At 46.9% G+C, this 25,512-nt stretch overlaps 1 protein-coding gene across 1 annotated transcript in view; it reads left to right on the forward strand.

The window, feature by feature from the left end:
* The window catches only part of LOC138960913 (serine-protein kinase ATM-like), a 92,313-nt gene that overhangs the window by 21,616 nt on the left and 45,185 nt on the right, over nt 1-25,512 (forward strand). The window contains exons 15-32 of the mRNA XM_070332546.1: nt 321-538; nt 817-899; nt 1,158-1,316; nt 3,508-3,583; nt 4,412-4,572; nt 5,340-5,448; nt 5,946-6,116; nt 13,274-13,434; nt 13,863-14,118; nt 14,818-14,912; nt 15,433-15,556; nt 16,351-16,559; nt 17,039-17,144; nt 19,218-19,454; nt 19,763-19,898; nt 20,170-20,416; nt 20,872-21,025; nt 21,464-21,652. Coding sequence (XP_070188647.1) covers nt 321-538; nt 817-899; nt 1,158-1,316; nt 3,508-3,583; nt 4,412-4,572; nt 5,340-5,448; nt 5,946-6,116; nt 13,274-13,434; nt 13,863-14,118; nt 14,818-14,912; nt 15,433-15,556; nt 16,351-16,559; nt 17,039-17,144; nt 19,218-19,454; nt 19,763-19,898; nt 20,170-20,416; nt 20,872-21,025; nt 21,464-21,652 — 2,891 coding nt within the window. The remainder of the gene's footprint in view (nt 1-320; nt 539-816; nt 900-1,157; nt 1,317-3,507; nt 3,584-4,411; nt 4,573-5,339; nt 5,449-5,945; nt 6,117-13,273; nt 13,435-13,862; nt 14,119-14,817; nt 14,913-15,432; nt 15,557-16,350; nt 16,560-17,038; nt 17,145-19,217; nt 19,455-19,762; nt 19,899-20,169; nt 20,417-20,871; nt 21,026-21,463; nt 21,653-25,512) is intronic.

The raw sequence follows: 25,512 nt of genomic DNA on the forward strand, positions 1-25,512 counted from the left end.
GTTATAGGAGAGGGAAACGAGTCTGTGGCCAGATTGTGCAACCGAGTGAATTTCACATTCTGTTACCCTATTTAATACTGATTCTGTGGCAAAAATATAATCCAGTCTGCGGGCGATAAAAGGATTTTTCCTTGACCATGTATATTCTTTTTCTCCATGGTGAAATAATCGCCACACGTCTATTAACTCATTCTGAGCCATACAATTTTTGAATGTTGTTTGTTTGTTGTGTTACATGATGTATCGCCTTAAATCAGCTTTATTCAAACTGGTTTGTGGTATCAGAAGCTCATTTGTAATTACGTGCCGATTGCTTTCAGTTTGTACAAGTTTGCTGGATGAGCAGACTTTGTCTGACAACCAGGTGTTGCGCAACAGCATTGTTCACTTCCTGTGCCTCCTCACTGGCTACGACAGACGCTCAGCACCAGGGGAGGTCACTGCACCCTCTTTTGACATCATGACAACCAAGAGTGGCATTGAGGATGTGCTGAATGAAGACAAGTTTGACCCAAGCCAGTCAGCTGATATTCAGATGGTGGGTTTTGTCCTCCTACCTTCTTTGAGGACTAAATTGGCCAGATTTACCTGAGATGTCGTGTGTGTGTGTGTGTGTGTGCTTGCGTTGAAGCATACATAAAAAAAATAGGGTAACATGTGGATCCAGGGGAAAGTAAATTGAATGTGTTGGGACTTTTAGAGGCTTCTTGTTTTTTCAGGGAAGCAGCCATCTGAATTTCTCCCACCCTGATAAGAACAAGTACGAGTAACCAGAGCAGATAATTCAGACGATTTTGTTTTGCTTTTGTTTGACAGATGCAGCAGATGACGCAGACGTTGCTGTCAGCAGACCACCATGTCACAGATACTGACCTTGAAAATGTGATGGATGTGCTCAGGTAATTTAGTGGTTAGTTTTGAGTACTGTGCCTTCATGTTGCACACAGTGTGATTTGGGTTGTGTCAAGATTAAATAATTCTGTGAAAATATATTTCCACACTTTTAAATGCTTTCTGTTTGATTTTTCTTCTTTTCTTTTTCTTTTTCTTTTGCAAAGAGGAGTAAGTTTTGAGTACCATGCCTTCATATGTGTCAACACTGTATAATTTGGTATGTGTGAACTTTTAACAATTGTGTGCATTACGAACACTTTCAGGCGTGTTGCGAAGGCACAGAGACAAGATCAGGAGGTGTGCTGCTTGGTTTTGTCGCTCGTGGCTCTTGCCGCTCCACACCTGGCCGACCCCGATGACCTTCCCTCACAGACACGCCTGGATTGCCGCGAGATCCTGCTACACCTCATCAGTGCTTTTTGGTAAGTTCATCTGCATTACAGCCGTAAAAGACACCATCCTTTCAGTGTAAACACTTGGGTACACTGCCACAGACCTGCCCAGGTAGGGTGATATAGAGGAAACCCCCTTTTAAGACCCCCCAATTTCAGACACCCTTCTTTTGAAGACTTTGCCGGTCATACACGTAAAATTCCACTCGTGCAAAAAACACGAGTGTACATGGGAGTTTCAGCCCACGAACGCAGAAGAAGAAGAAGAAGAAGACCTTGCTTTTTCTCCCCCGAAATCGGCGTATGCTGCCTGAATGGCGGGGTAAAAACCGGTCATACACATAAAAAAAAATCCACTTGTGCTAAAAACATGAGTGAACGTGGGAGTCTAAGCCCATGAATGAAGAAGAAGAAGAAGAAGACCTTGTTTTTCAGATTTATTGTTCTCAACCTCTGTAAATTTACCTCCATTTTAAGACTCCCTCCTTTTTAAGACCTGTTTTTCTCAGATTTTGTGAAGGTTTATCCTTCCACTCTGACACATACTAATGCTCAATTAATTCAGCACCCCCCGCGGGTTAGGGGGAAGAATTTACCCGATGCTCCCCAGCATGTCGTAAGAGGCGACTAACGGATTCTGTTTCTCCTTTTACCCTTGTTAAGTGTTTCTTGTATAGAATATAGTCAATGTTTGTAAAGATTTTAGTCGAGCAGTATGTAAGAAATGTTAAGTCCTTTGTACTGGAAACTTGCATTCTCCCAGTAAGGTAATATATTGTACTACGTTGCAAGCCCCTGGAGCAATTTTTTGATTAGTGGTTTTGTGAACAAGAAACAATTGACAAGTGGCTCTATCCCATCTCCCCCCTTTCCCCGTCGCGATATAACCTTGAATGGTTGAAAACGACGTTAAACACCAAATAAAGAAAGAAAGAAAATTAATTCAGCAAAAGATGCCCACTGTGCACAGAAAGCAGCCCGGCTGTAGATTTGGGGTATTTGTCCAAGTGGAAGGATGCTCCTATCCCTGGTAAAAGCCTGGAAGGATGCTCCTATCCCTGGTAAAAGCCTGGAAGGATGCTCCTATCCCTGGTTAAAGCCTGGAAGGATGTGTGGCAATTTACAAAATGGTCTGCAAGAGAAGGAAGTTGTACCTTTCAATCTGTGAAGTTCTGCATCAATAGCTAGATTTAGAGACAAGAACAAAGCCCACCACTTTCTCTTCACCACCTCATTTTCTCTTGCCCGCTGGGATGCGCGCGCACAACAAAACTCAACAGTGCGTGTTAAAAAGTGTCGCGGTTTAGACTGACACCAGCAGAGAAGTTCTGTTCGCAGAAGAAGCGTGATGTGTGTTATGTGCGATTAATTTGCAACCCGAAGCTCTACTCATACAATTTATAACTGTTCAAAGTGAGACAGTTCACAAATTAAGGTCTGCCCTATAAATATAAGTATTCTATTTATATTAGGGAAGAAATAGAACTCTAAAGTCGTGAACCGGCTCCGGGCCGCCATCTTTGATTTTCCCAAGCGCAACCTAGGCAAATGTATGCTACAGAAATGCAGTGAAAGATCGACTTTAGCGTCCACTCCAGACCTTAAAGTAGGAAGATATGAACAGTTAAAATAACGATCAGGTAACCTATATCCAATAGATTAAAGGTTTCCATACAGAAATAACCAAAACATGATTACAAAGTCAACGAAAGTAGATTCGTAGAATCGCCCAAATCAACGAAAGTCGTTTGTGTTTTTGGTGTGAACTTCGTTTCACCGCCAACCGGAAATGACGTGTACGCAACATTTGTGATGTAACACTTCCTTATGTGGCACGAAACGAATGTGGTTGGTTGAAAAAAGCCTGTACTAAATAAGCCTAATGTTTTGGATCTTTCATCTTGTTGAGCACTAATGTGCAGCTTACTCTGATGTTGACTGCAGGTTTATTTGTTTTTGAATGTGTTTTTTCTTTTGCGGAATTCTTCCTTTTTGTTGAATACATGGCTTTCTTTTTAGTCTGTTTTAATTTGTTCTTCCTTTTACATGTTGATTATAATATGGATAGATCTTATTTGTGATGCATTTGGAATTTATTTTTTTCTAAGATTGTCCAGCGAGAGTTAATTTTTGTAGGCTTTTTGTTTTACCATGTCATGATTTCATTTCTGATGTAATTTTGAAGAAAGATTCTGTATGAATTCAGTTGTATTCGTTGCAGGCGCTTGCAGTCAGAGGGCAATTACAACAGCCATGTGCGTCTGAGTCTGGCAAAATGCATGGGTGTGATTGCACAGGTAAGGGATTATACTTCTCTTTGAGTTGTCTTTTATTTCAACTCCATAATGAAAATTCTTTGGTTTTGTTGCTTGGTTGTTAATGTTAGCTTGTGTTGGCTTTATAACGGCATACATATTTTTATGCAGAATTTGCAGTTCAGCAACATAATAATTATGTGCTTTGAAGTTTGTGTTAAAAACACGGTCCTTTTCATGTAAATGATTCGACTTATCATCTCAGATCTAGCCAGGATTTTACATAGAATAAGGCCATCCCTCCTGGACACTTTCCTAAATTCAATAGCGTGTGTGTGAGTGTGTGTGTGTGTGTGCGGTGCGTATTTCTGTGTGTGTGTTTATTCATATGTTGTTAGTCGTATGCTGTTTTAGATGTTATTGCTCTTCTGGATGTATTTCGCATATTACTGTTTTTCCTTCCTTACTTTCCCCTTCTACAGATTTCTGTATTGTCCGCCTCAACTATTATATTGCTTTTAAGAGCACGTGCATAAGCTTTGCTTGTTGTGCTCCATCTCTTAATTTGATTGTAGTCGGCTTTGTAATCTGTATTTTTCTGAATAAATTGTTACAGCATGGCAGCTTTCTGTGTGGAGTGGGAATTTCTTTATAAATATCTTGAAAGCCACTAGTGTCAGTCTATGAAATGAATTCATTGAAAAATTCTCACTCTGTACAGGCAGTAGTCAGGATGTTGATTTTTTGGTATGAGTCCAAGTGGAGGGTCCTATGTGAAGCTGCGGCAGATCTGAGATAGTCAGCAGAACTGTTCCGACAGGAAGGATTGTGCCATTGAAATGTCTGATGTATTTTCTTTGTTTATTTTAGCATGACCCAGAAGGTCAGTGGGGGAGTCTGAAACTAGCACGCCAAGCTTCTGATGATGATGACGATGGTGTTGCCATGCCAACGGTGGCAAACAAGTTTCCACACTGTCTGATAGACGGTAGTCTTGTAGTGCGTCTCTTCATGGCTAGCACGATGAAAAGGTTTGTCCCAAATGTGTGGTTTTTTTCTTTTTTTGAAACAATGATTTTTGTTACTACATGTATTAGAATGGCTTTGACTTTTGTAGTCACAGTCTAAAATTGAATTCCACTCTTTTGAAAATTGTGAATTTGATTTGTTGAATTTTAATTGTATTGGAGATGACTTGAGCGATCTCTTAAGTTTAGGAACTCTTTGGGGTTTCAATTTTGAAGTTCTAACCCGTGGCTTTCCCGAAAAGAACACGTTGTCTGTAATGTGATGAAGGACTGATTCATGCATGTTTGAGAGAGATTGCTCAAAATGGTTGTGCTTTTGTCCTGAATGCCATGACAACTGCTGTTTCATCTCGGTATGTGAAAAGCTTTCAATGTTTATTGATGGTACAGTAACTTTGCAAGCCTCCACCCCTTTCCCCTTGGTCATCATCTCAGATCTGGTTGGGCATTTACATGGGATCAGACCATCCCTCCGCTTGGTCACATACCAAGAAGCCAGGAGTGGCTTTAACAAAATCAATTCATAGAAAAAATTCCTACTGTACACGGAGAGCACCCAGGTCGTTATGCCCAGACGTGAGATTGAGAATGTGAACCGGTCGGTTTTTTTTATGTAAGAAGAAGCGTGCCTGTAAGTTGAGGGTGGGGCTTCTATCAAATTTAGTCTGTCTTAACATAGGTCCTAGTGTTTGTTTGTTTTTCAGCTTAAAAGGCACCTCACAGAGTGACATTTCTAACATGGAAGTTTTCAGTTTTATGGGTGTTTGCAGATTGTTTGTGACTGAAGATGGAGGGAGACAGAAACCAAAGCAGCAACAGCAACAACATGAAGCTTTTGACCTGATCTATGAAATCTGTAACAACATGATGGACATTCAGGTAACAATTCATTAAACAGGTGTAGTTTTGAAATTTTTTCTTCTGTTTTTGCTTTGTTTGTGTGTATGGGGGGGGGGGGGGGATGGCGTGACAGTATTGTTCTTAGGCCTCGGTTTTCGGACACCAGCGCATACTACATGTATTTTGATCTGACCCCTTAGTCAGTTGGAACATTTTGACCAAACATATTTTTATTTCTTCAAAAATGTTTTCAGGTAGTTTGTTTACATTTTGTCATGCGATGCACAGAACGTAAGGGTATAATGCATAAGATGGAAACAAAGACATGTTCAGTACAATAGGCAAGCAACTATGATAGACTCATGCATATTTTCAATCCAGGTCCAACTGACCTATTGTCTTCTGAATCTAGGAACAATATTGGGGGGATACTACCAGTTGACACTTTTATTATCTCAAGCAACAGTTAATGATTGTTGTAACTCTAATGTGTACAATACTATCTTTTAACCACCTTTTCTGTTTTTGTTTGAAAGTGTCGTCTTTCAGTAGAGCGACAGCAGGACGAAAGATGGAACCGCATGGCCAGTTTGTTGCTTGCCTTGGCCAACGCTGCCATGAGCAGTCCTGTGTGTGAGAAGAAAGCTCTCTTTGCCCTCTGTCAGGTCATTCAGGAAAAGAACGTCGACATCGCTCTGGTCTCAAAGGTCAAGCGATATTCTCATGCTTTTCTTTACTGTATTAATACATTTCTTATTTGGTATTGCAGTTTTGTTTTCATTGAGTGTAAGTTTGTGTAACATACAACTTCCATTCAGGCACTCATCAGAGCAGTTAGGCAGAACTGGTGCAGAGCTCCCACTTTTCCAAAAATTCATGGATTTCGGAGAACAGTTACAATGAAAGAAAATGCTGAAAATGTGCTCAAATTGGTGTGGGATTGAACGATTTTGAATGTTATATTAAATATCATATTCTTACTCCGAATCACATTAGCATTGAGTCACCTGAGATGCTTATCACTGAAAAACGCTTACCCGGCTAAAGAATTTAAAGGGAAGCAACCCCATCACCAAAACGAAAGTGAAAGTAGCTTTGGTAATGGGCCAGCACACCGGGAGTTACCTCCCATACGGGTGTGTGCCACGTCACTTCCTCTAGGAACACGTGCCTATTCTCATACGTCTTTTTCACCTCGGAGAGGACGGTTCACTTTTTGACGCTCTGTGGCTGACCTTGCGTGTTTGAGTGACACCCGCCGGCCACGTTACCCAGCTTTTCTGCTCGCCTTGCCTACAGTTTGGTGAGCTCGTTCCCGTTTGTTGTTGGTTGTTTGCGCTGTTTTCGTTACTGTACGTTGTCCGTTTTTTGCGGACTTGTGTGTCAGTGACTTGCGTGTTTCGCCATTTTGTTGTGTGAGTTAGTTAGCTAACTCGTGTGACTTTGCTAGTAGCTCTGCGTGCCCTCTTTCTGTTTGGGCAAGTGTAGCTTTAGTATTTTGTTGACGCGTAAGCGTGTGTGTTTACTGTGTTTTCAGTCGTTTAGACTTACGTTTCAGTAAATCTTTTTCACTTTGCCACGTGTTGTTGACTAACGTGTCAGTGTCTTGCGTGTCGCCATTTTGTTGTGTGAGTTAGTTTTCTAGCTCGTGTGACTTTGTTTGTAGCTCTCCGTGCCTCTGCTTTTTGTGGGGCAAGTTTAGCTATAGTATTTTGTTAACGCATTAGTGCGTGTGTTTACTGAGTTTTCCAGTCGTTTAGACTTATGTTTCAGTAAATTTTTTCGCGTTGCCACGTGTTGTTGTCAACATGTCTGATTCAGACAAGCGCCGTGGCAAGTCGGACCCCAAGGGGAAAATTAAGTCTAAGTCTTCCTCTTCCAAAGCAACGTTACTTGTTACAGACCAAGAGCGTAACACTTTGTTGGCTGTACCAATTTCGGCGCCTAGCGCTGTTACTACTTCTGCTTCTTTTGCGGCGCCTAGCGCTACTGTTACTTCTGCACCTGTCTCTACTTCGGAGACTTCGTCATCGTTGTTAGCACCTGGACAAGGTGCGTTGGTTTCCTCTCTGTTAAAGTCACTGGTTCCGGAAATCCGCAGCTTGGTGCAGGCAGAGTTTCAGCGTTCCGTCGCCAGCAGTTCGGCGTTTCCGGCATCTGGCAGTGACGTCCGGGCATTGGCTTTCGTGTCTTTGTCCTCCACTTCCGGCTTGGAGCAGCGTCCTCCCTCTTCAGTGTCGGCTGGTAAGCAGAGCTGGTCCGATAGCCCTCGTGAGGCGCCTGGACGTTCTCCTTCGGGGGACAGCTCTTTCGCATCGGGTCACGACCGATACCATGCTGATCTTTCATTTCCGGCGATAACCTACGAGGCCCCGGATTTGATCGAACAGCGGCGGCAGTCGGTTTCGACTGCCGCATTTCCGGCACTTGCCGGAAGTGATGATCCGTCCGCTCCGGCACGCTACGGCGGTCGCGGCAGGATGGAGTATTCACTGACTTCCGGTCCTTCCGGATCGCGAAGTCAACCAGTGCAGTCTTCACTTCCGCATTTTGCGGTTCCGTTGACTACACTTCCGGTTTCGGCCGGAAACGCTTCTTCCTCTTCTGGTGGTTCCTTCCGGATACCAGATAGTGGATTACAGCGTGCGCCTTCCGGCCTTCAAGCGCCTAGGCTTGAGCAGGCATCACTCCACTCAGTCGGGGGAGTGACGTCAGCTCATCCAGCTCCGGTTTTTGCGGATGGTCGTCCTGCTTACCCTTTACCTTCACAGGGTTTTGGGTTGCAGGATGATGTTAGTGCTCAGGCTTTTCCGGTTTCCGGTTTGCCAGGGCATGCTTCTGCTTCCGGAACTGGTGACTTCGGTCATGGTTCCACGTGTGACTATTCTGATGCTCCATCAGTGGTCAGCGAGGAGTCGCGGGGCGTGTTTCCGTCGAAGCTCAAGTCTGTTCTTGACGTCGCGGCGGAAGTAACGTCTCGTTATTTCCCTGAAGGGGTGGTGGCTGCGGACTCTTCCGCATCATTCGTTCCTTCTGCCATGGCGGACTTCCGGCCGGCACAGGAAGATGTTTCTTCCTTCCGGTTCGCCGAGTCTCCGTCAGTGGCTTACCAACTTTCGCATTCGCTGGTTCGTCCAGCACATGCGGGGAGTGGTATTCGGCCAGTGCCTGTTCCGTTACTGCTTCCTTTTGGTCCAGTTCCGGAATCAGCTCAGCAGTGGGTGGCTTCAGCTGCTCAAGCCTCTTCCTTCGTGCCTACGGCCAATAGGAAGCTTGGCATGCCCAATCAGAGCCAGAGTTGGCTGGCGTCTTTTGCACTCCCTAGGGCTACCCTTCCGGTTTCCCGGGAATTGCTGCCTCTTCTGACTAAACCGATCAAGCGTGATTCGGTTTTGCCGGTTTCTGAGGCTTCCCTCCTCTCTGCTGAGGAGGTTGGACGTCGGCAGATCGAACTGTCCTCCATTGCGGAGACTCTTGTTCGGGCTCTGTCTCGGGCATTGACCGATTCGCTGGTTCCTTTCACTCTCAGTGAAGAACAGAATGCGGACGATGTCTCTGCGCTTTTGACCGCATTGGCCAAGGTCAATGAGGAACAATTGCGTCTTTCCTCCCTGCAGTACACCCAAGCGGTACTCTGTAGGAGGGATCTCTTCCTCTCGCAGTCCCAATTCACGGAGCTGGCTACTAGGGAGACCTTGAGAGTCTCCCCGGTCTCAGAGGAGTCTCTCTTCTGTCCGCTGGCACTGGATGCCAGACAGAAGGAGATTCAGTCGAACAAGGACAGTCAGTTCCTTGACTACACTCTGAAGGGGGTGAAACAGTCTCAGCCTTCTAAGCAGAAGCAGGCTCAGACATCGTCAAACCCCAAGCCAGCTCAGAAGCGGCAGGCTCCGCCGGCCGCTCGTGGTGGGAAGAAGAGGACGGCATCGGGGAGGGGGCGTGGCGGCTCTGGAAGTAAGCCACACCCCCAATGAAGCGCTCCCGATCTCACCCCCCTCCCGCCCTCCACCTTGGTGATGGCGGGAGGCCCCTCCCGGGCACTTTCTCGTTGGATGTCGGTAGTAGACAGCCAATGGATTGTGGGAGTGGTGAGATCGGGCTTCCGTCTACTCTGGCGGGAGGAAAAGGCGCCTCTTACCCGAGTGCCGCCGCGGTTCAAGCCCCCCTTCTCGCAGGAAGCACGTTCCGTCTTGCAGTCGGAAATTGCCTCCCTGGAGCAGAAGGGCGCGGTTTAGAGAGTTTGGGTCCACAGCTCCCTGGGATTTTGCGGGCGTCTGTTCGCTGTTCCCAAAGCGTCAGGAGGATGGCGTCCCGTGTTGGATTTATCTCTCCTCAATACTTTCTTGAGGGAGATAAAATTCAAGATGGAGACGCCAGCCTCTGTCCGAGACTCTCTCCGCCCAGGAGACTGGGTGACCTCGATCGATCTCACGGACGCATACTTTCACATTCTTATGCATCCGGCCGACCGGAAATGGCTTCGTTTCCGGTGGGGAGATCAGATCTACCAGTTTCGCGCACTCCCTTTCGGGCTGTCTCTCGCACCATGGATTTTCACCATGGTGGTGAGACAGGTCTGTGCACTGGTGAGGTCCCAGGGTATCCGTCTGTGGGCTTATCTGGACGACTGGCTCATCATGAACCAGTCCCAGAGCGGCTGTTCGCAGGATACCCTGACGGTTCTTCGAGAATCCAACTCGTTGGGGTTCTCGATCAACCGGGTAAAGTCGGAGCTGACCCCGTCACAGACATTCACTTATCTGGGGATGTCTTTCGACACGGTCGCTTGGACTGTCCAGCCTTCTCAGAGAAGGGTGGACAAGCTCCAAGCTCAGATTCGCTCCACTTTACCTCTCCTGATGGCTTCCATCCGCTCGCTCGCCTCCATCTTGGGGCAGATGGAGTCTATGGCTCTTCTGGTTTCACTGGGCCGGGTCCACAAACGTCCGCTTCAGTTCGCGCTGAAGCCGTTTGTGGACTCTCCTCTGGTGGACTGGGACGCCCTCATCCCTTTGCAGGGATGGTTCCAGTCTGCGACCCTTCCGTGGTTGGACACGGAGTGGGTCTGCAGAGGTGTTCCGATCGTCGTGCCCCTCCCCGACCTGGACCTCTTTACAGATGCGTCCAGGGAGGGTTGGGGGGCACATACAGATCTTCAGACTACTTCCGGTCTGTGGACGACGGAGCAGTCCTTGTGGCACATCAACTTGTTGGAGCTAGAGGCAGTTGCTCTAGCTCTGGCCAAGTTTCTGCCCTCCCTGTACGCCAAACATGTTCGTCTGTTTACAGACAACATGACAGTGGCGGCGTACATCAACAAGCAGGGAGGCTCGCGGTCCCCGTCTCTCTCGGAGAGGGCTTGCGAGATCCTGGTGTGGTGCTTTCAGCATCATATCACGATCTCGGCCAGGTACCTTCCAGGGAGGCTGAACACTTTGGCGGATGCGCTCAGTCGTTCCGGTACAGTGCTTCAGTCGGAGTGGACGATCACTCACGGGGCACTGCTTCGCCTTTGGGCCCAGGTCCAAAAGCCTCTGGTGGACCTTTTTGCCACAAGGTACTCAAAGAGGCTTCCGGTGTTCGTCTCGCCATTCCCGGACCCTCAGGCATGGCGAGTGAACGCTCTGGACTTTCCCTGGACGGGTCTGGAGGCGTACGCCTTTCCTCCCTTTCCGTTACTCAGCCGAGTAATCCGGAAAGCGGAGATGGAGGAGCCGGCCCTTCTTCTTCTGGTCGCTCCTCTGTGGCCGTCGCAGGTCTGGTTTCCAGATCTTCTTCGGCTCGCCCAAGGGCCCCCCATTCCTCTCGCACTCATGCGAGGGGAACTAGTGCAGCCCCGAACAGGCATTCCACACGAGGAGCCCAGTCTTCTGAAGCTTCACGTGTGGAAGTTGTTCGGGACTCGCTGAAGCGCTCTGGGGCGTCGTCTTTGACTCTGGACTTGGTGGCTCGCTCGCATAGAGCGTCCACCTCTTCAGTTTATGCTTCCCACTGGAAGGCATGGACTGCCTGGTGTTCAGCTAGAGGGGTGAGTTCGGTGGCTCCGCGCTCTATTCAGGTCGCTAACCACCTCTCTTTCATGTCTTCACAGGGCGCCTCAGTCTCCTCGTTGAGGGTCCGGCGCTCCGCTATCTCGGCGACTCTTAAGCAGATTGGTCGTTCTGTTCGAATCGGGGGCGTTATAGCTGCAGTCATTAAAGGGGCTGCTCTTAAGGAAGCTAAAGCTCGTTTGCCCGCTCCCAAGTGGGACTTGTTTTTAATCCTGGAATTCCTTCGTTCTGCGGATTTTGAGCCTTTAAGCGAGGCCAGTCTGTTCAATGTCACTCGCAAAGCGCTGTTTCTCCTTTTGTTGGCTACGGCCCGACGGGGTAGCGAGGTCCACGCCCTGTCGGGTCAGCCTGGGGATATCTCCTTTGAGCCGGACGGTTCCGCATCTTTGCGTTTCCGGCCTGATTTCCTGGCCAAGAATCAGTCTCCGGGGCAGGCCTCTCCGCTGGTTAGAGTTAAGGCTCTGACCAGCGCGTTGGCCCCGGATGACCCCGATTCGGTCAATTGCCCTGTGAGGGCACTTCGTCTGTACTTAGCCCGGACTCAGCCGATTCGGTCTAGTTCTCAGAAGTTGTTGTTTATCTCTCTCCTTACTAGGCGCGAGAAAGATTTGTCGAAGGTAACGTTGGCCCGGTGGGTGTCCTCGCTCATCAAGCAGGGTTATGAGTGGAGTCGCACAAAGAGGGGGGGGGTTATGCCCTCCTTGCCACTTGACTCGGCCCGAGCCCATGAAACGAGGGCGTGGGCATCCTCTCTGGCAGTTCTGCGCTCCAGACGTCTAGAGGAGGTGCTGACAACTGCGTAATGGCGTTCCGAAGATGTTTTTATAAACTTTTATCTTCGGGACGTCACAGCTCTTCGACAGGATGGCTCCAGAGGCCTTCCAGCGCTCATAGCAGCAGGCCAGTTCCTGTCCAGGACTTGATGGTGAGTTTTGATTCATTTCTAGCCCACCGCCTTGTTGATGTTATCTGCTAATGTGATTCGGAGTAAGAATATGATATTTAATGGAAAATTTCCTAAATAAATTTTCATTTAATTAATATACTTACCCGAATCACATACTGTATTCCCTCCCACCTGCCCCGCTTATGGTTTTAAGATTTTTTAAAGCCGTATGAGAATAGGCACGTGTTCCTAGAGGAAGTGACGTGGCACACACCCGTATGGGAGGTAACTCCCGGTGTGCTGGCCCATTACCAAAGCTACTTTCACTTTCGTTTTGGTGATGGGGTTGCTTCCCTTTAAATTCTTTAGCCGGGTAAGCGTTTTTCAGTGATAAGCATCTCAGGTGACTCAATGCTAATGTGATTCGGGTAAGTATATTAATTAAATGAAAATTTATTTAGGAAATTTTCCATTTCAACATTTTCCAGCCTTCCTTAGAATTAAAATGTGTTTTGCTTCTCCTCCGTGAGAGCCTTGCTTGTGCAACATCACTTACCTGACACATGAATAATACTTATGAGATTAAGCAGGCTTTCTGATGAGTCTTCTTCTTTTCGTTTACCTGTCTCACTTGGTCAGTTTTCAAGATGGAAGTTGGTTGTCTTGTGTAATCCCTCCACAGACCTGTTCAGTTTGTCCTCAAATGTGGCCGGGCTAGACCAGATCTCCTTGATTTGAGTGGAACCCCCCTTTTAAGACCTCCAAAAATCTGAGAGAATCAGGTCTTAAAAAGGAAGGAGTCTTAAAATGGGGGTGAATTTACAGAGGTTATGAACAGAAAATCTCAAAAAGCAAGGTCTTAAAAGGGAGGGGTCTTAAAAGGGGGGTTTCACTGTAGTCATTCTCATTGTGGAGGATGTCTTTTCAGATCACACGGAAGATGTCCAGTGCACTTGGTTACGAGACATCAAGTGACTATCTGTCATGCCACCTGCCTTTTGTGGTCAACCAGTGGTTGGACCTGGACTATGCCCTCACCGCTTTCCCCCACAGGCTCCTGGAATGTAACGGCCTCAAGCATTTCTACAAGTGAGTATTCTTTCGTATCTGCTGGAGCATTTTGCTAAGAGAAGGGGGAGTATCATTCTGCAAGATTCGTTTTTGCTGGGATAATGAAAATTCTGCAATTTTGGCTTTCAGCTAAATCCAAGTTGTGAAATGATGAAGAGACCTCCGGTTTGGGAATTAGAGACTTGAAAATGCATGCTTTATGCACCCTGAAATTTGATAAAACAACCCATTTTATTCATATCAACAGACTTAAAACAGTCTGACGCAGAATTGTTTGAACTTGTTTTGACAAAGAGAGGAAGCAACTAAGAATAGAAAACAACAACGGAACACTCTTCCTCCCTCCCGCTCATCCAATGCTAACTTTTTTGTGTACACTCTACTGAGGTGCAATTGAACGATAATTTCTTCACTTTCAGCTATAATCTTTTCATTCTGTTCAACAGTGACCATACCAAAGTTCTGGTGCCTCAGCTGTTTGTTCACAAGTGTTCAGACACTCTAGCCGATCTGGCCCAGAAATTGGAGTTGTCTGTGGTTGATGTGCTCAGGAATTGTCTCCCTTCCATTCTGGTGCACATTCTGCCTGTGTTCGCCACATCAAAGATTCAGAGCTCTGGCAGCAATGTTCCTGGGACACAGCAGCAGCTGAGAAATGCCACAACCTGTTACGATTTGCTTGTGAAACAGCTTGGCAAAGAGGTAAGTACTTCGGTGGCAGTGCATGAGAAAAAGTAACATATAACTTGTTCTGTTATGTAATTTTGCAAAAGCTTTTGGTATGTGGATAGATTTAATCCTGTAGAGTTCAAAAAGCTTAATTTTTTTTGTGCACACAGCTTGAAAGTGTGTTGTGCGACTTATATCACCTCTCGATTATTTGAATGTTGGTATTTATTGAACATTATAAAAAAACATCTTTAACCACATTTTGTCCTAAATAGTCTCTAGTACTGGAGACAAAAAAAGCAAGTTACCAAGCATAGAAAGCTACAAATTATTCTTTTGGGTAATATGTGCCTGCAGTATATATGCAAGAGCCATTTAGAATGTCCCATGGTTTGTGTGATGGAATACATTGCAATATTTTGCAGTTCATACTCAGTTCTTAGAAACGAAAATCATGTTATTTGGAGCTGATGCTAGTGAAAAGCGTTTGAAATTGAAATAAATGTAGGAGACTTTAAGAGTTTTGTATGTGATTTATTTTTCTAAAGATATTCAAGGTATGAAGACTTTTGCAGTTTAGGATAAGGCTGTGGAACTTCATTGCTAGCTTTATGTAAATGGATGTCAGTCATTTGTGACAAAAGTTCAATTGTCTGAATGCTGTCATATTTTTTCAGAAGCATGTTAGTTTTAAACAAAGAAGGCATGAATTGGTTTATGTCTGGGTTTCAGACCATTGATAAAAGCATTGAGCACCAACTGGGGAACATTGTCGTGAACATTCTCAGCTGTCTCACTCTGGAAAGAGAAAATGATACACAGGATGGGTAAGTATCTTCAGCATTTTTTCTTTTTTTTTCTTTTAGCAGTGAAAATGAAAAAGGGTGCATGAGTCTATTTTAATGCTTTTCAGGGAGTGGGTGTGTGTCATTTTTGTGTTTGGGATAGGTTATAGTCTACCGAAGAATGAAAGTCCTTTGTTAATTTCAGTGCCTTTTATGCTCTCGGGTGCCGGGAGACTGATTTTACCGTTGTTTTCTATACAGTGTTTGGAGCAATTATTTCCTTTTCTTACTTGTCATTTGGCTCCAACTCATTTGATTAGGATTCTTACACCCACTACTGAAAAGTATCCATGATAGCAAATCTGTAACTAAATGTGTTGTGCATGTTGAATATGACCAAGATCTTTTTGTTCTCTAAAATCTGTAGTAGGGTTGTTTTTCAGTGTTTTTGAAGGACTACCCTGATATACGGAAGGGAGAAAGCAGGATAGGGATGTGATGGGGACAAGCATGGGATGACGAAAGATGCAAATTTGCAGTGTTCTTTCTGTGTTTTTGATAGTTGTGATCCAGAGCCCAACCCACCTTCCTACAGTGAAGACACTGTGAGATCCACTCTGGATTACTTGACCCAAAGCTTCTCTGGCAACACTCGTTCCCTTGTGGGGGTGCTTTCCAAGACGCCTGTAAGTATTGGTTGACACTTTTAGCTGAAACCCCTTCTTTAAGTCTGCGAGAGATCATCACCCTCGTGTGTGGGTGCTTGCGTGCATGGGTGCTGTGTGTGTGTTTGTTTGCTTACTGATTAAAATATGTGTGTGTTGCTTACATTTTTACCCTCTAACTCCATGGCAAACTCTAATAATCAACACGTGTTTCCTGTACATGTGTTTGAGCTACACCCCCTAGCTAGTGACTGGTCTATAATGTCACTTGGGGAAAGTTAGGCCAGTAACTATAGCGAGGGGATGTGTCTCAAACATGTGTATAAGAACCACGTGTTGATTATTTATCCCCTAAAAAGCAAGGGTACTCGCTCTTTTACAACCCATACTGGAACCACCACATGGTCCATTCCTTAACGTGGTGTGGTGGTTTGCGTGTCTCGGTGACCCTAAGAGCTATGCCAGCGGGAGCGTAAACTCCTGGAAGGGCTTCCCAAGCTGGACAGGTCGAAAGGTAGAGGCCAGACTAATATGGACCAACCTTGTGCTCACAGGGCAGGTCCTTGGGCCATGAGCTAAGGGTGAGGTAACCCTGACAGAAACCTCGAGTGCTGAAGACGTATGTGTTGGGCCGCACGGCGCACTCCAACAAACCACAACACTACGCATCAACTGCCATTATGACACACAACCCATACAAACCAGACAGAGTTCTTTCGGAATTCGTCTTTTGCAACTTCATGTTCAGATCTTCATCTGTTCTGTTGCAGTTTTCTTGCATCCATTTTCTAGTATTTTTTTTTCTTTCTCCCTAGGATGGTCTGGAGCAAGTTTTGCTGGAGCTGTGCCTGATGATGTGGCGAGAGCTGCGTGTACACGAGCGCCTGCGTTGCCTGCAGATGTTTCAGCTGGTGGTGACCATGATGCTGCAGGAGCTTGCAGCTACGCAGCTGGGCGGGGCTTGGGCTTTTGTTCTGCGTCGTGTCATTGCCACACTATTGCACTTGCTGAAGCCAGAGAGCAGGTATGACACTAGTTTTGTGATTCAGAAATAAAGTTCAGCTTAGTCCCTCCCTCTCCACCTTTCATGGTTGACCTTATAATTTGATTCACTTTAGTTTTTTGCCACTAACCTTAACATTTTTCCTTTTGGTCTTCGGGAAAAAGAAAACGGAGAAGAAAAGTATTGCAGGCAAAGAACAGCACAGTATTTTGCCTCACCGACTTACTCGCCCTGTTTCTGTGGCATACTCAAATGAACACACGTTTTTCCTTATCAGAAATGATCACCTTTTGTACTCTAAAATTTAGCTTAGAAAATGTCTTCCTTGTGGTTCATGAGCTGAAACTCCCACGTACACTTGTTCCTTATATGTTTATAACCGTTTTTACCCCGTCATTTATGCAGCTATAAAACCATGAATTAACTTCTTTTTTTTTTTTTTGGGGGGGGGGGGGTACTAAATACTGTGTTGTATTTATTTTAATTTGTTTCTTTCACAGGGCTGAGAAGAGTGGAGAGGACTTTGGTTATCAGGATTCCATCACCCTAGTAGGCCTGAGCGTGATGAAGCAAGTGTGCACAGCCATCGTTGAATGTTGTGCTGAGGTAGGCAAATACCAAATACAGTAGAACCCCCTTCTAAGACCTTAAAAAATCTAGAAAAATTGCGTCTTAAAAAGGAGGGAGTCTTAAAACAGAGGTTGATTTACAGGTTATGAAGAGAAAATATGAAAAGTCAAGGTCTTAAAAAGGGGAGACCTACGTTGCAAGCCCCTGGAGCAATTTTTTGATTGGTGCTTTTGTGAACAAGAAACAATTAACAAGTGGCTCTATCCCATCTCCCCCCCTTTCCCCTATCCCATCTCCCCCCTTTCCCCGTCGTGATATAACCTTGAATGGTTGAAAACGACGTTAAACACCAAATAAAGAAAGAAAGAAAAGGGGAGACGGGCGCTGTGGCGGGGTGGTAAGACGTCGGCCTCTTGATCGGAAGGTCGAGGGTTCGAATCCCGGTCGCGGCCGCCTGGTGGGTTAAGTGTGGAGATTTTTCCGATCTCCCATGTCAACTTATGTGCAGACCTGCTAGTGGCTTATCCCCCTTCGTGTGTACACGCAAGCGCAAGACCAAGTGCACACGGAAAAGATCCTGTAATCCATGTCAGAGTTCGGTGGGTTATAGAAACACGAAAATATCCAGCATGCTTCCTCCGAAAACGGCGTATGGCTGCCTTCATGGCGGGGTAAAAACGGTCATACACGTAAAATTCCACTCGTGCAAAAAACACGAGTGTACGTGGGAGTTTCAGCCCACGAACGCAGAAGAAGAAGAAGAAGAAAAAAAGGGGAAGTCTTAAATTGGAGGGCCTTAAAAGAGAGGTGTGGCTGTATTGGACTTGAAAGCTGTTTTGTTCATTGTATTTTGCATTAGCAGGGTTATTACTGTAAACCATCCGTCGCGATATAACCTTGAACGGTTGAAAACGACGTTAAACACCAAGTAAAGAAAGAAAGAACTGTAAACCATCGTTGCAATAGGTGGCATAGATGTTTCTAAAACAGAGAGCAGTTCTACAGGACAGTTTGTCGTGCCTCATTTGGTGTCATTGGTAGAGCACTGGACTTGTGATCGGAAGGTCGCAGGATCGAATTCGGGCCGGGGCGGACACGGGTCAACTTTATGTGCAGACCCAGAGACGGAAGCCATGTCCCACCCCCGTGTCATCACAATGGCACGTAAAAGACCTTGGTCATTCTGCCATAAGTGCAGGTGGCTGAATACACCTAAACACGCAGACACCTGGGTAGCGCGACTCCGTTGCTGCTAGCTTTCCACTGGGAGGAAGCGACCCGAATTTCCCAGCGATGGGACAATAAAGTAATGAAAATGAAAAAAAAAAAAATGAAAAAAAAAGAAAATTTCCCAGTGCTTCTCTGGACGTAGCCTTTTGTTCGTTGGAGAGATCAGACAATTTTGTTGTATCAGCATTTTCATGGGAACATACAAGCTAATTAAACAGTATGAAGCTCAAGGGAAAAAAATGCATTTGATACAGCGACAAAAGGTTGTGTTTACTGAAATTTGATCATGCAAAAAATATCCAGACAAAAATTGATTTGAAAACTGACAAATTATTTTTTAATATCTTCCACAAATATAGGACAGAACATATTTTATCATGAAGCTGATAACTAAAGGCACAAATAGCTGTTCAGAGAAAGCTGTGTTGTCTATAACACACTCTTCAAAGACATTGAAATGGAGAAGGATTTTCCCTGTCCAGAAAATGAACACCAATTTACATTTAGTGCTCTTCCGTTCCATTTGACAAATCAATTTTAAAGAAGTGTTGAAAAAAATAACCAAGAAAATAGAAAAGATGTATTGGAAACATAACCAAGAAAGTTGAATGACAAAAATATAGTGTTAATGTTATTTGTGACAGGGACATGAAAACATCACATTTTGTCATTTATTACTCTCTGTATGATAAATATTGTGGGACCCCCCTTTTAAGACCTCCAAAAATCTGAGAAAATTGGGTCTTAAAAAGGACGGAGTCTTAAAATGGGGGTAATTTTGCAGAGGTTAAGAACAGAAGTCTGAGAAAATAAGGAGCGAGTCTTAAACGGGGGGTCTTAAATCGGGAGCTCCACTGTAATGATGTCTTGTTTATGCAGGAGATGGGAAAGTATCTCCGCAGCATCGTGGATGTGGTCACCCAGCTAGCACTTCAAGATGGAGATATCGGCGAAATGTCAGTTGAACTGCTCAAGTTTCTTCTCCTGGACAACGCTGACGTGATCCACACGGTGATAGCGTCCCTGGACCCTCTGCCCCAGCGCACTGCTTTCAACAGGATGACCAAACACTGTGAGAGGATTCAGCAGAAGGCTGGACACAAGTCCTTTCAAAAGGTAGGTCATCTTTTGAAGGATGGGCTGCATCTCTCTTTAATTGGCTTTTACATTTCATGATGCATTTTGACAATGGGGCGCTTGCAACTCATTTGAAGAGGGATGGATGAATGTGCTTGAGAGCTTGAGTCAAATGTGGCTTGAGCTACTTAAGTAGATGATTTTTCTGTGCTTCATATACTTCTGCATTCAATGTGTGTATCGGTGTGCAGGCAGATATAAACTGCCATATAAAGCCAGGCATATAATTCAAAATAAAAAAATACAATCTCAGTTTAATTTGCAAAGAATATGTTGTTGTGTTTCAGTCAATAGATCAGGTGATCGAGGTGTCAAGGGACGCCTCACAGCCAACACACAGCTTTGCTAGACGGCTTGCCTTGCTCAGCCAGTCAGTAGATGGCAACAGAGAACAACTCCAGCACTTGCTGACTGAAACTGAAGGTAATGGTAACAATTTTGAAAAGAAATGAAATTTGAGAAAGCTTCCCAAATTGTATTTTAGTGTTCTCCTTGTGTGTGTGTGTGTATGTGTGTGTGTGTGTGTGTTGCTTGTGTGTGTGTGAGAATGATTGAGTGAGTAAGAGTTAGTGAGTGTGAGTGAGAGAGAGTATGTGTGTGTGAGTGAGTGCGTGCGTGTGTAGTTTTTACTGCTAAAAATATCACATGTATGATTGCTATCCACGCTAATACCCTCTGACCATCTCTCAAACAGGTTCAGCCCAGACAAGCCAGCTTATCAGTGAACTTCTTCAGCTGACGCAGTCCACAGTAGCGGCAGTGGCAGAGGAAGCAGGACGCTGTCTTGGCGCCATCGGGCCGGTTAACCTGAAAACAGCATCTCTCTCACGCCCCCAGTCTTCTGCAGGCCTCAGTCAGGCGCTGGCTGTCTACAGGGGGACCTCTTCTGAAAAATACTGCTATGTTTTCCACTACCTACACCAGTACCTCATTGATCCAAGGTTTGAAGACCACATCAGTGGATAATGTCTGAGTTTTGTGTGTTTCTTGTTTGTGTTTATCGTTCTCGATGCCTGCAGGTAGTGTAAAAGTTCCACTTTACCACTTATCATATTCTGCCACAAAGGTCCTTTTGTCAGTTCAGTGTAAGCTGCATATTTCAGACTTTTACACCCACTTAAAGCCATTGTCATAACATTGTCATCAACGCACTCGAAAGTGGCAGTCATGTGAACTATCAGGGTAAACTGTATGCTAAATATTCTGAAACAGTTGTTCTCTCTGCATCTTTCATACCTGCAAATGTCTGCTAAAGATTCTGAGATAGTTTTCTTTCTCCATCTGTCACACCAATACAAAAAATGTTTTTCTTTGTTCACATGAGAACAGTCTTTTTGTTTTTTGCCTTATAGAGAATCAGAGAGCCACATAATTTTTTTGTCTGTCTGTGTTACAGTGTTGAGGTGGTAAGGATGGCCAGCATGACGTTGAAAAAACTGCTGGCCACTGCAGCCGGCCTCCAGTTCAGCACAGACTACAAGGACAGGCTCGCCAACAAGGATTTCCTCTTCCAGTACCTGCACCCTTTCAGGCCTGGCAAACAGGTGATGGTTAGACAGGGTATTTGTTTACTTTGTGCTGCTTTGGATCGGAATGGATGAGGATGGAAGGAATAAAGAATGTCTGTGTGGTGCATTCTTACATCTGTATGTAACTGTCTTTCTCTGTCATTGCATGCTTTTGCTATCTTATATGATTGATTTCTCTCTTTTTTTCTTTGCTTTTGTCAGTCTTGGTATGTGTTAACAAATGAAAAGTGCAGTAATACAGTCAAACCTGTCAATAATGACCATCCAAGGTACCAATAAAAAGTGGTCACTATCGAAATGTGATTCACACAGACAAAATCTTGCCCAAGATCCTTTGGGGTGGTCTTTTGGGGCAGGTGGCTGCTATCAAGAGGTTGTTGATAAGGAAGGTTCAATTGTTCTTGGCAGAGGCTGCAATATATAACATTCATCGTGGCTGCAATGTTTGTGTGTGTGCAGTCCCCCCAATCGTCTGGAACGGCCCAGAACTTGCAGCAGTTTCATGATCATGTGGGCATTGGTGAATTGTGGGAAGCAGAGCACACAGACCATTCTCGTTGGATCATTGACCTGTGCGTCGCCTTGCTCCAGAGTGGCGCAGTCACAGACCCCATTCTCGCTCTGCTGCAGCCCGTCTGTCAATCTAAGGTAATGGAAAAAGTTACAGGTTTGTAGTACAGTCGAACCTGTCTGTAACGACAATCGAAGGGACTGACCAAAAGTGGCCATAATAAACAGGTGGTTGCTATGGAAAGGTGAATTGTATAGTAGAAAAACTCATCTTGGTCGTTGTGGGCAGGTGGTTTCTTTGGACAGGTGGTCGCAACAAAATTTCGACTTAAGTGCATCTGCTTGTACAGTCATGCTGAAATCATGGACATCTATATTCTAGATAAATGCTTTACTGATAGAAATCGTCACATCCTTTCTTTTTTTTGAGCAGTGATCGTGTCAGGTGTAGCTGCCTACTGAAGCAAGGATTTAGGAGGAGGGGTAAGAATATGGGCTTGGGAAGAGCATAACTACAAGGGTTATTAGACATTGATCCTCACCATCAAAATAATAATGATTCAATCACATATTCTTACCTCAACTCACATAAATGGCATTAACTTCAGTTCATTGCTAAGATATTGAAGTAGTACTCGACCCTGGTAAGGGGGGAAGTAACTCCCAAAGAAAAACAATCCGTAGTCAAGGACGGGAGTCACCTCCCCTACCGGTAACCCGCACATGCGCGGTCCTACTACCGGCCGTCATTCCACCCACTTCAACACTCCTGCACAGACGTGTTGTTGTACTCCGGCATCTTTTTTGCCTTGGCCTTTTGTGGAAGGCCATTTGACCCTGGTCTTTGCGTTGCTATCTTTAGGTAAGATCGTTTTCACTTCTCTTCGCTACGCGTTGCGTTTGTTTGAGTATTTTCGCTGTTGTAATTCATCTCCACGTGCGCGTGTTCGATATTGCAAATGGCGGACAAAAACTCTAAAAGCAAGGGCAAACTTGTTTCTCTGCTCTCTTCACCGGGGAAAGAGAAGGATAAGGACAAGTCTAAGTCTAAATCAAAGACGCGTGCCTCTGTAACTTCGTCACAGGCTACGTCTTTAATTCTGGTTACTGACCCGGTGACTAAGAAGACAGAACGGGTTTCGCTTGACTCCACGTCACCGTCACCGGTTTTTCCTACGCAGGAACGCTCTACTTCTCCTCTCTCGCGCTCGCAGACGCCACGGTCTAGCGAGTCCGTGTCTCGGGAAGAAATCTTGGCAATGTTTGCTACTTTGAAGCATGATTTGGTTGCCTTACATTCTGCGGAAAGGCCTGTCGCTCCCCTCCCGCCTGGCGTGGGGGGGGTGGCTTCACTTTCTAGGCTGCGGCCTTCAGCGACGATCACTTCGGCTGATCTCGGACCGGATTTTTCTGGTTCGGTAGCGGATTCCCCTGCCTTTTCAGGGGGGTTCGCGTCCTTAGCGCCGCCCGGTTCTAGCGCTTCGGCGTTGGGCGGCGTTTGTGGGAGTCCCCATCTTTTTGGGGGCTCACACTTGCCTGCGTTCCCTGGTTACGCTCTTGCGTCTCCGCCGGGTTCGCAGACGGCTCCTCCCCGGCAGTACACCGTCCATCACGTGGCGGGTGCGCTAGGGAGCGGCGAAGCGCGCCAGCTAATGCCTCCCTGGGATCAGTTTCGGCTGTCCCGGCCTCTGGGGGGCAGGCAGCAGCGTCTTGCTTGTCCAGCTCTGGCCTGCAAGATTCTGTCGGCGGTCATCGACCTGTAGCTCTTGGTCCGGCTGCCGCCGTTCCTGTTTCGAGTTCGCAGGGGGTAGGCTCCTCTGGTTGCCCCTCGGGGCTTCCGGTCGGGCCTGCCCGCGGGTTGTCGTCCTCGACTTCCGGTTGTGCTGTGGCAGGCACTTCCGGTGGAGGACAGCGGGCTAGTGGTTCCGGTGGCAGTGTCCCTGCTATCCCGTCCCTGGTTACGCATCGACATCCGGCCCCGACTTCCGGTTCCGCCGCGGCGGTTCCGGTTGTCGGCGGTGCTGTTGGTGGACAGTTTGCGGCGCTTCCGTCTATTGTTCAACCGACTTTAGCCACTTCCTCTTCCGTGGATGGGTGGGTTTCCGGTTTGCCGGACCCTCCTTTTGATGGGGATCAGGAAGGTTTTGGAGAGGAACAGGAAGGGGATGAGGTTTGTTCTGAATCTGTTACCCCCTTACGGATTCCCAATAAACTGGGCCCTACTCTGGAGTTGGCTGCGGAGATAACCTCACGGTACTTCCCTGAGGGTGTCTCCGCCGATTTTACTGTGGTCGCACCCCCTCCTTCTGCTTTGGCAGACTTTGCGGGCGCGGGGGACACGAAGGCGAAGTTCCGTTTCATTGAATCTCCTTCCGTCCCGTTTGTGATGGCTCAGGTGTTGGCGGACGCTAACACACCCTACCCTCTCTTGGCTGCTCATGGGGAAGCCCCCCCTTCTGCCCAGCCTTGGTTAGCCTCGGCTCAGGCAGGCGGCGGCCTCCCAGCCAATTCAAGAAGATCGCGGCTGCCTAGCAGGCCACATTCTCTTCTCTCCTCGTTTTCGCTGCCCACAGCTCCACTTCCGGTGACTCCGGAACTGGCTCGCTTACGGCAGGACGGTTATAGCCGAGATAGGACTGCCGTGTGTACGGAACAGAGTCTACTCGGGCTGGAGGAGAGCGGGCGTTCTTCCCTCGAACTGACCTCCTTAGCGGAAACGCTCATCCGGTCTCTCACGAGAGCCATTGCTTCGTCCATCGAGCCTTTTAGGTTCCGTGACGATGCCATTGAGGCTGATGCTGCCATGCTCTTGGCGGCTCTCGCGAAGGTCACTGACACAGTCAGATGACTCTTGCTGCTCGGCTCTACTCTCAGGTTGTGTTTTGGAGGCGCGAGGCTTTTCTTAACGGCTCACGCCTGACGGATAAGGCCACCATAGACTCTTTGAGAGTCTCTCCCTTCTCAGAGGGTGCGTTGCTGGGATCACGCTCTTTGGATGCCCTCCGGCAGCAAACGGAGGAGGCTCGTGACCATCATGTGGTGCAACTGACGGAACTCGCTCTTAAGCAGCACAGTAACAAACCACGGAGTTCTGCACCAGCTACAGGCAAGTCCTCGGGGCAGAAGTCGTCTCAGGCAGGTAGGGGTGGTTCACGTTCCCGCCCTTACCAGCGTAAACCTTCCTTTGGGAAGCGGGGGTCTGGGCGCAAGCCCAACCCCCAATGAGACCCCCCCGATCCAGTCACCCCCCCAGCCTCTACCCTTTTGGTAGCAGGCGGCCTCTCCCGGGCCCTTCCAGTTTGGCTGTCTCGGACAAGCAGCCTATGGATCATGGGGGTGATTCGATCGGGGTTCCGCCTTCCTTGGCAGGAAGGCAAGGCCCCTTTGTCCAGAGCGCCGGCCAACTTCCGGTTTCCGGCCAGCCTCGACGCTCGGGAGGCAATTCAGGCGGAAATCCTTCTCTTGCTGCAGAAGCAGGCTATAGAGGAGGTTCTCGACCACTCCTCCTTGGGTTTTTACGGAAGAATCTTCGTTGTCCCCAAGGCTTCCGGGGGGTGGCGGCCAGTCTTAGACCTCTCTCCACTGAACCGCTTTTTGCGCAAAATTCGGTTCACCATGGAAACGCCGGCGACCGTCAGGGAGGCGCTTCGCCCGGGCGACTGGGTGACGTCCGTCGACCTGACGGACGCCTACTTCCACATCCTCATGCACGAGGCGGACCGGAAGTAGTTGCGTTTTCTGTGGGGGGACCGAATCTTCCAGTTTTGAGCCCTACCCTTCGGGCTGTCACTTGCTCCCTGGGCGTTCACCATGGTGGTGCGCCAACTTTGTGCTCTTGTTCGGCAGCACGGGGTTCGGCTCAGGGCATACTTGGACGACTGGCTGATCCTTCATCAGCAGGAAGCGCTCTGCCTTCAGCATACCCAGTTTGTCCTTGCCCAGGCTCAGGATCTCGGCTTCCGAGTCAACCACACCAAGTCCGAGCTGACTCCGTCGCA

Source organism: Littorina saxatilis, linkage group LG3 (genome assembly GCF_037325665.1).
Source record: "Littorina saxatilis isolate snail1 linkage group LG3, US_GU_Lsax_2.0, whole genome shotgun sequence".
In the NCBI taxonomy this organism is placed as follows: domain Eukaryota; kingdom Metazoa; phylum Mollusca; class Gastropoda; order Littorinimorpha; family Littorinidae; genus Littorina; species Littorina saxatilis.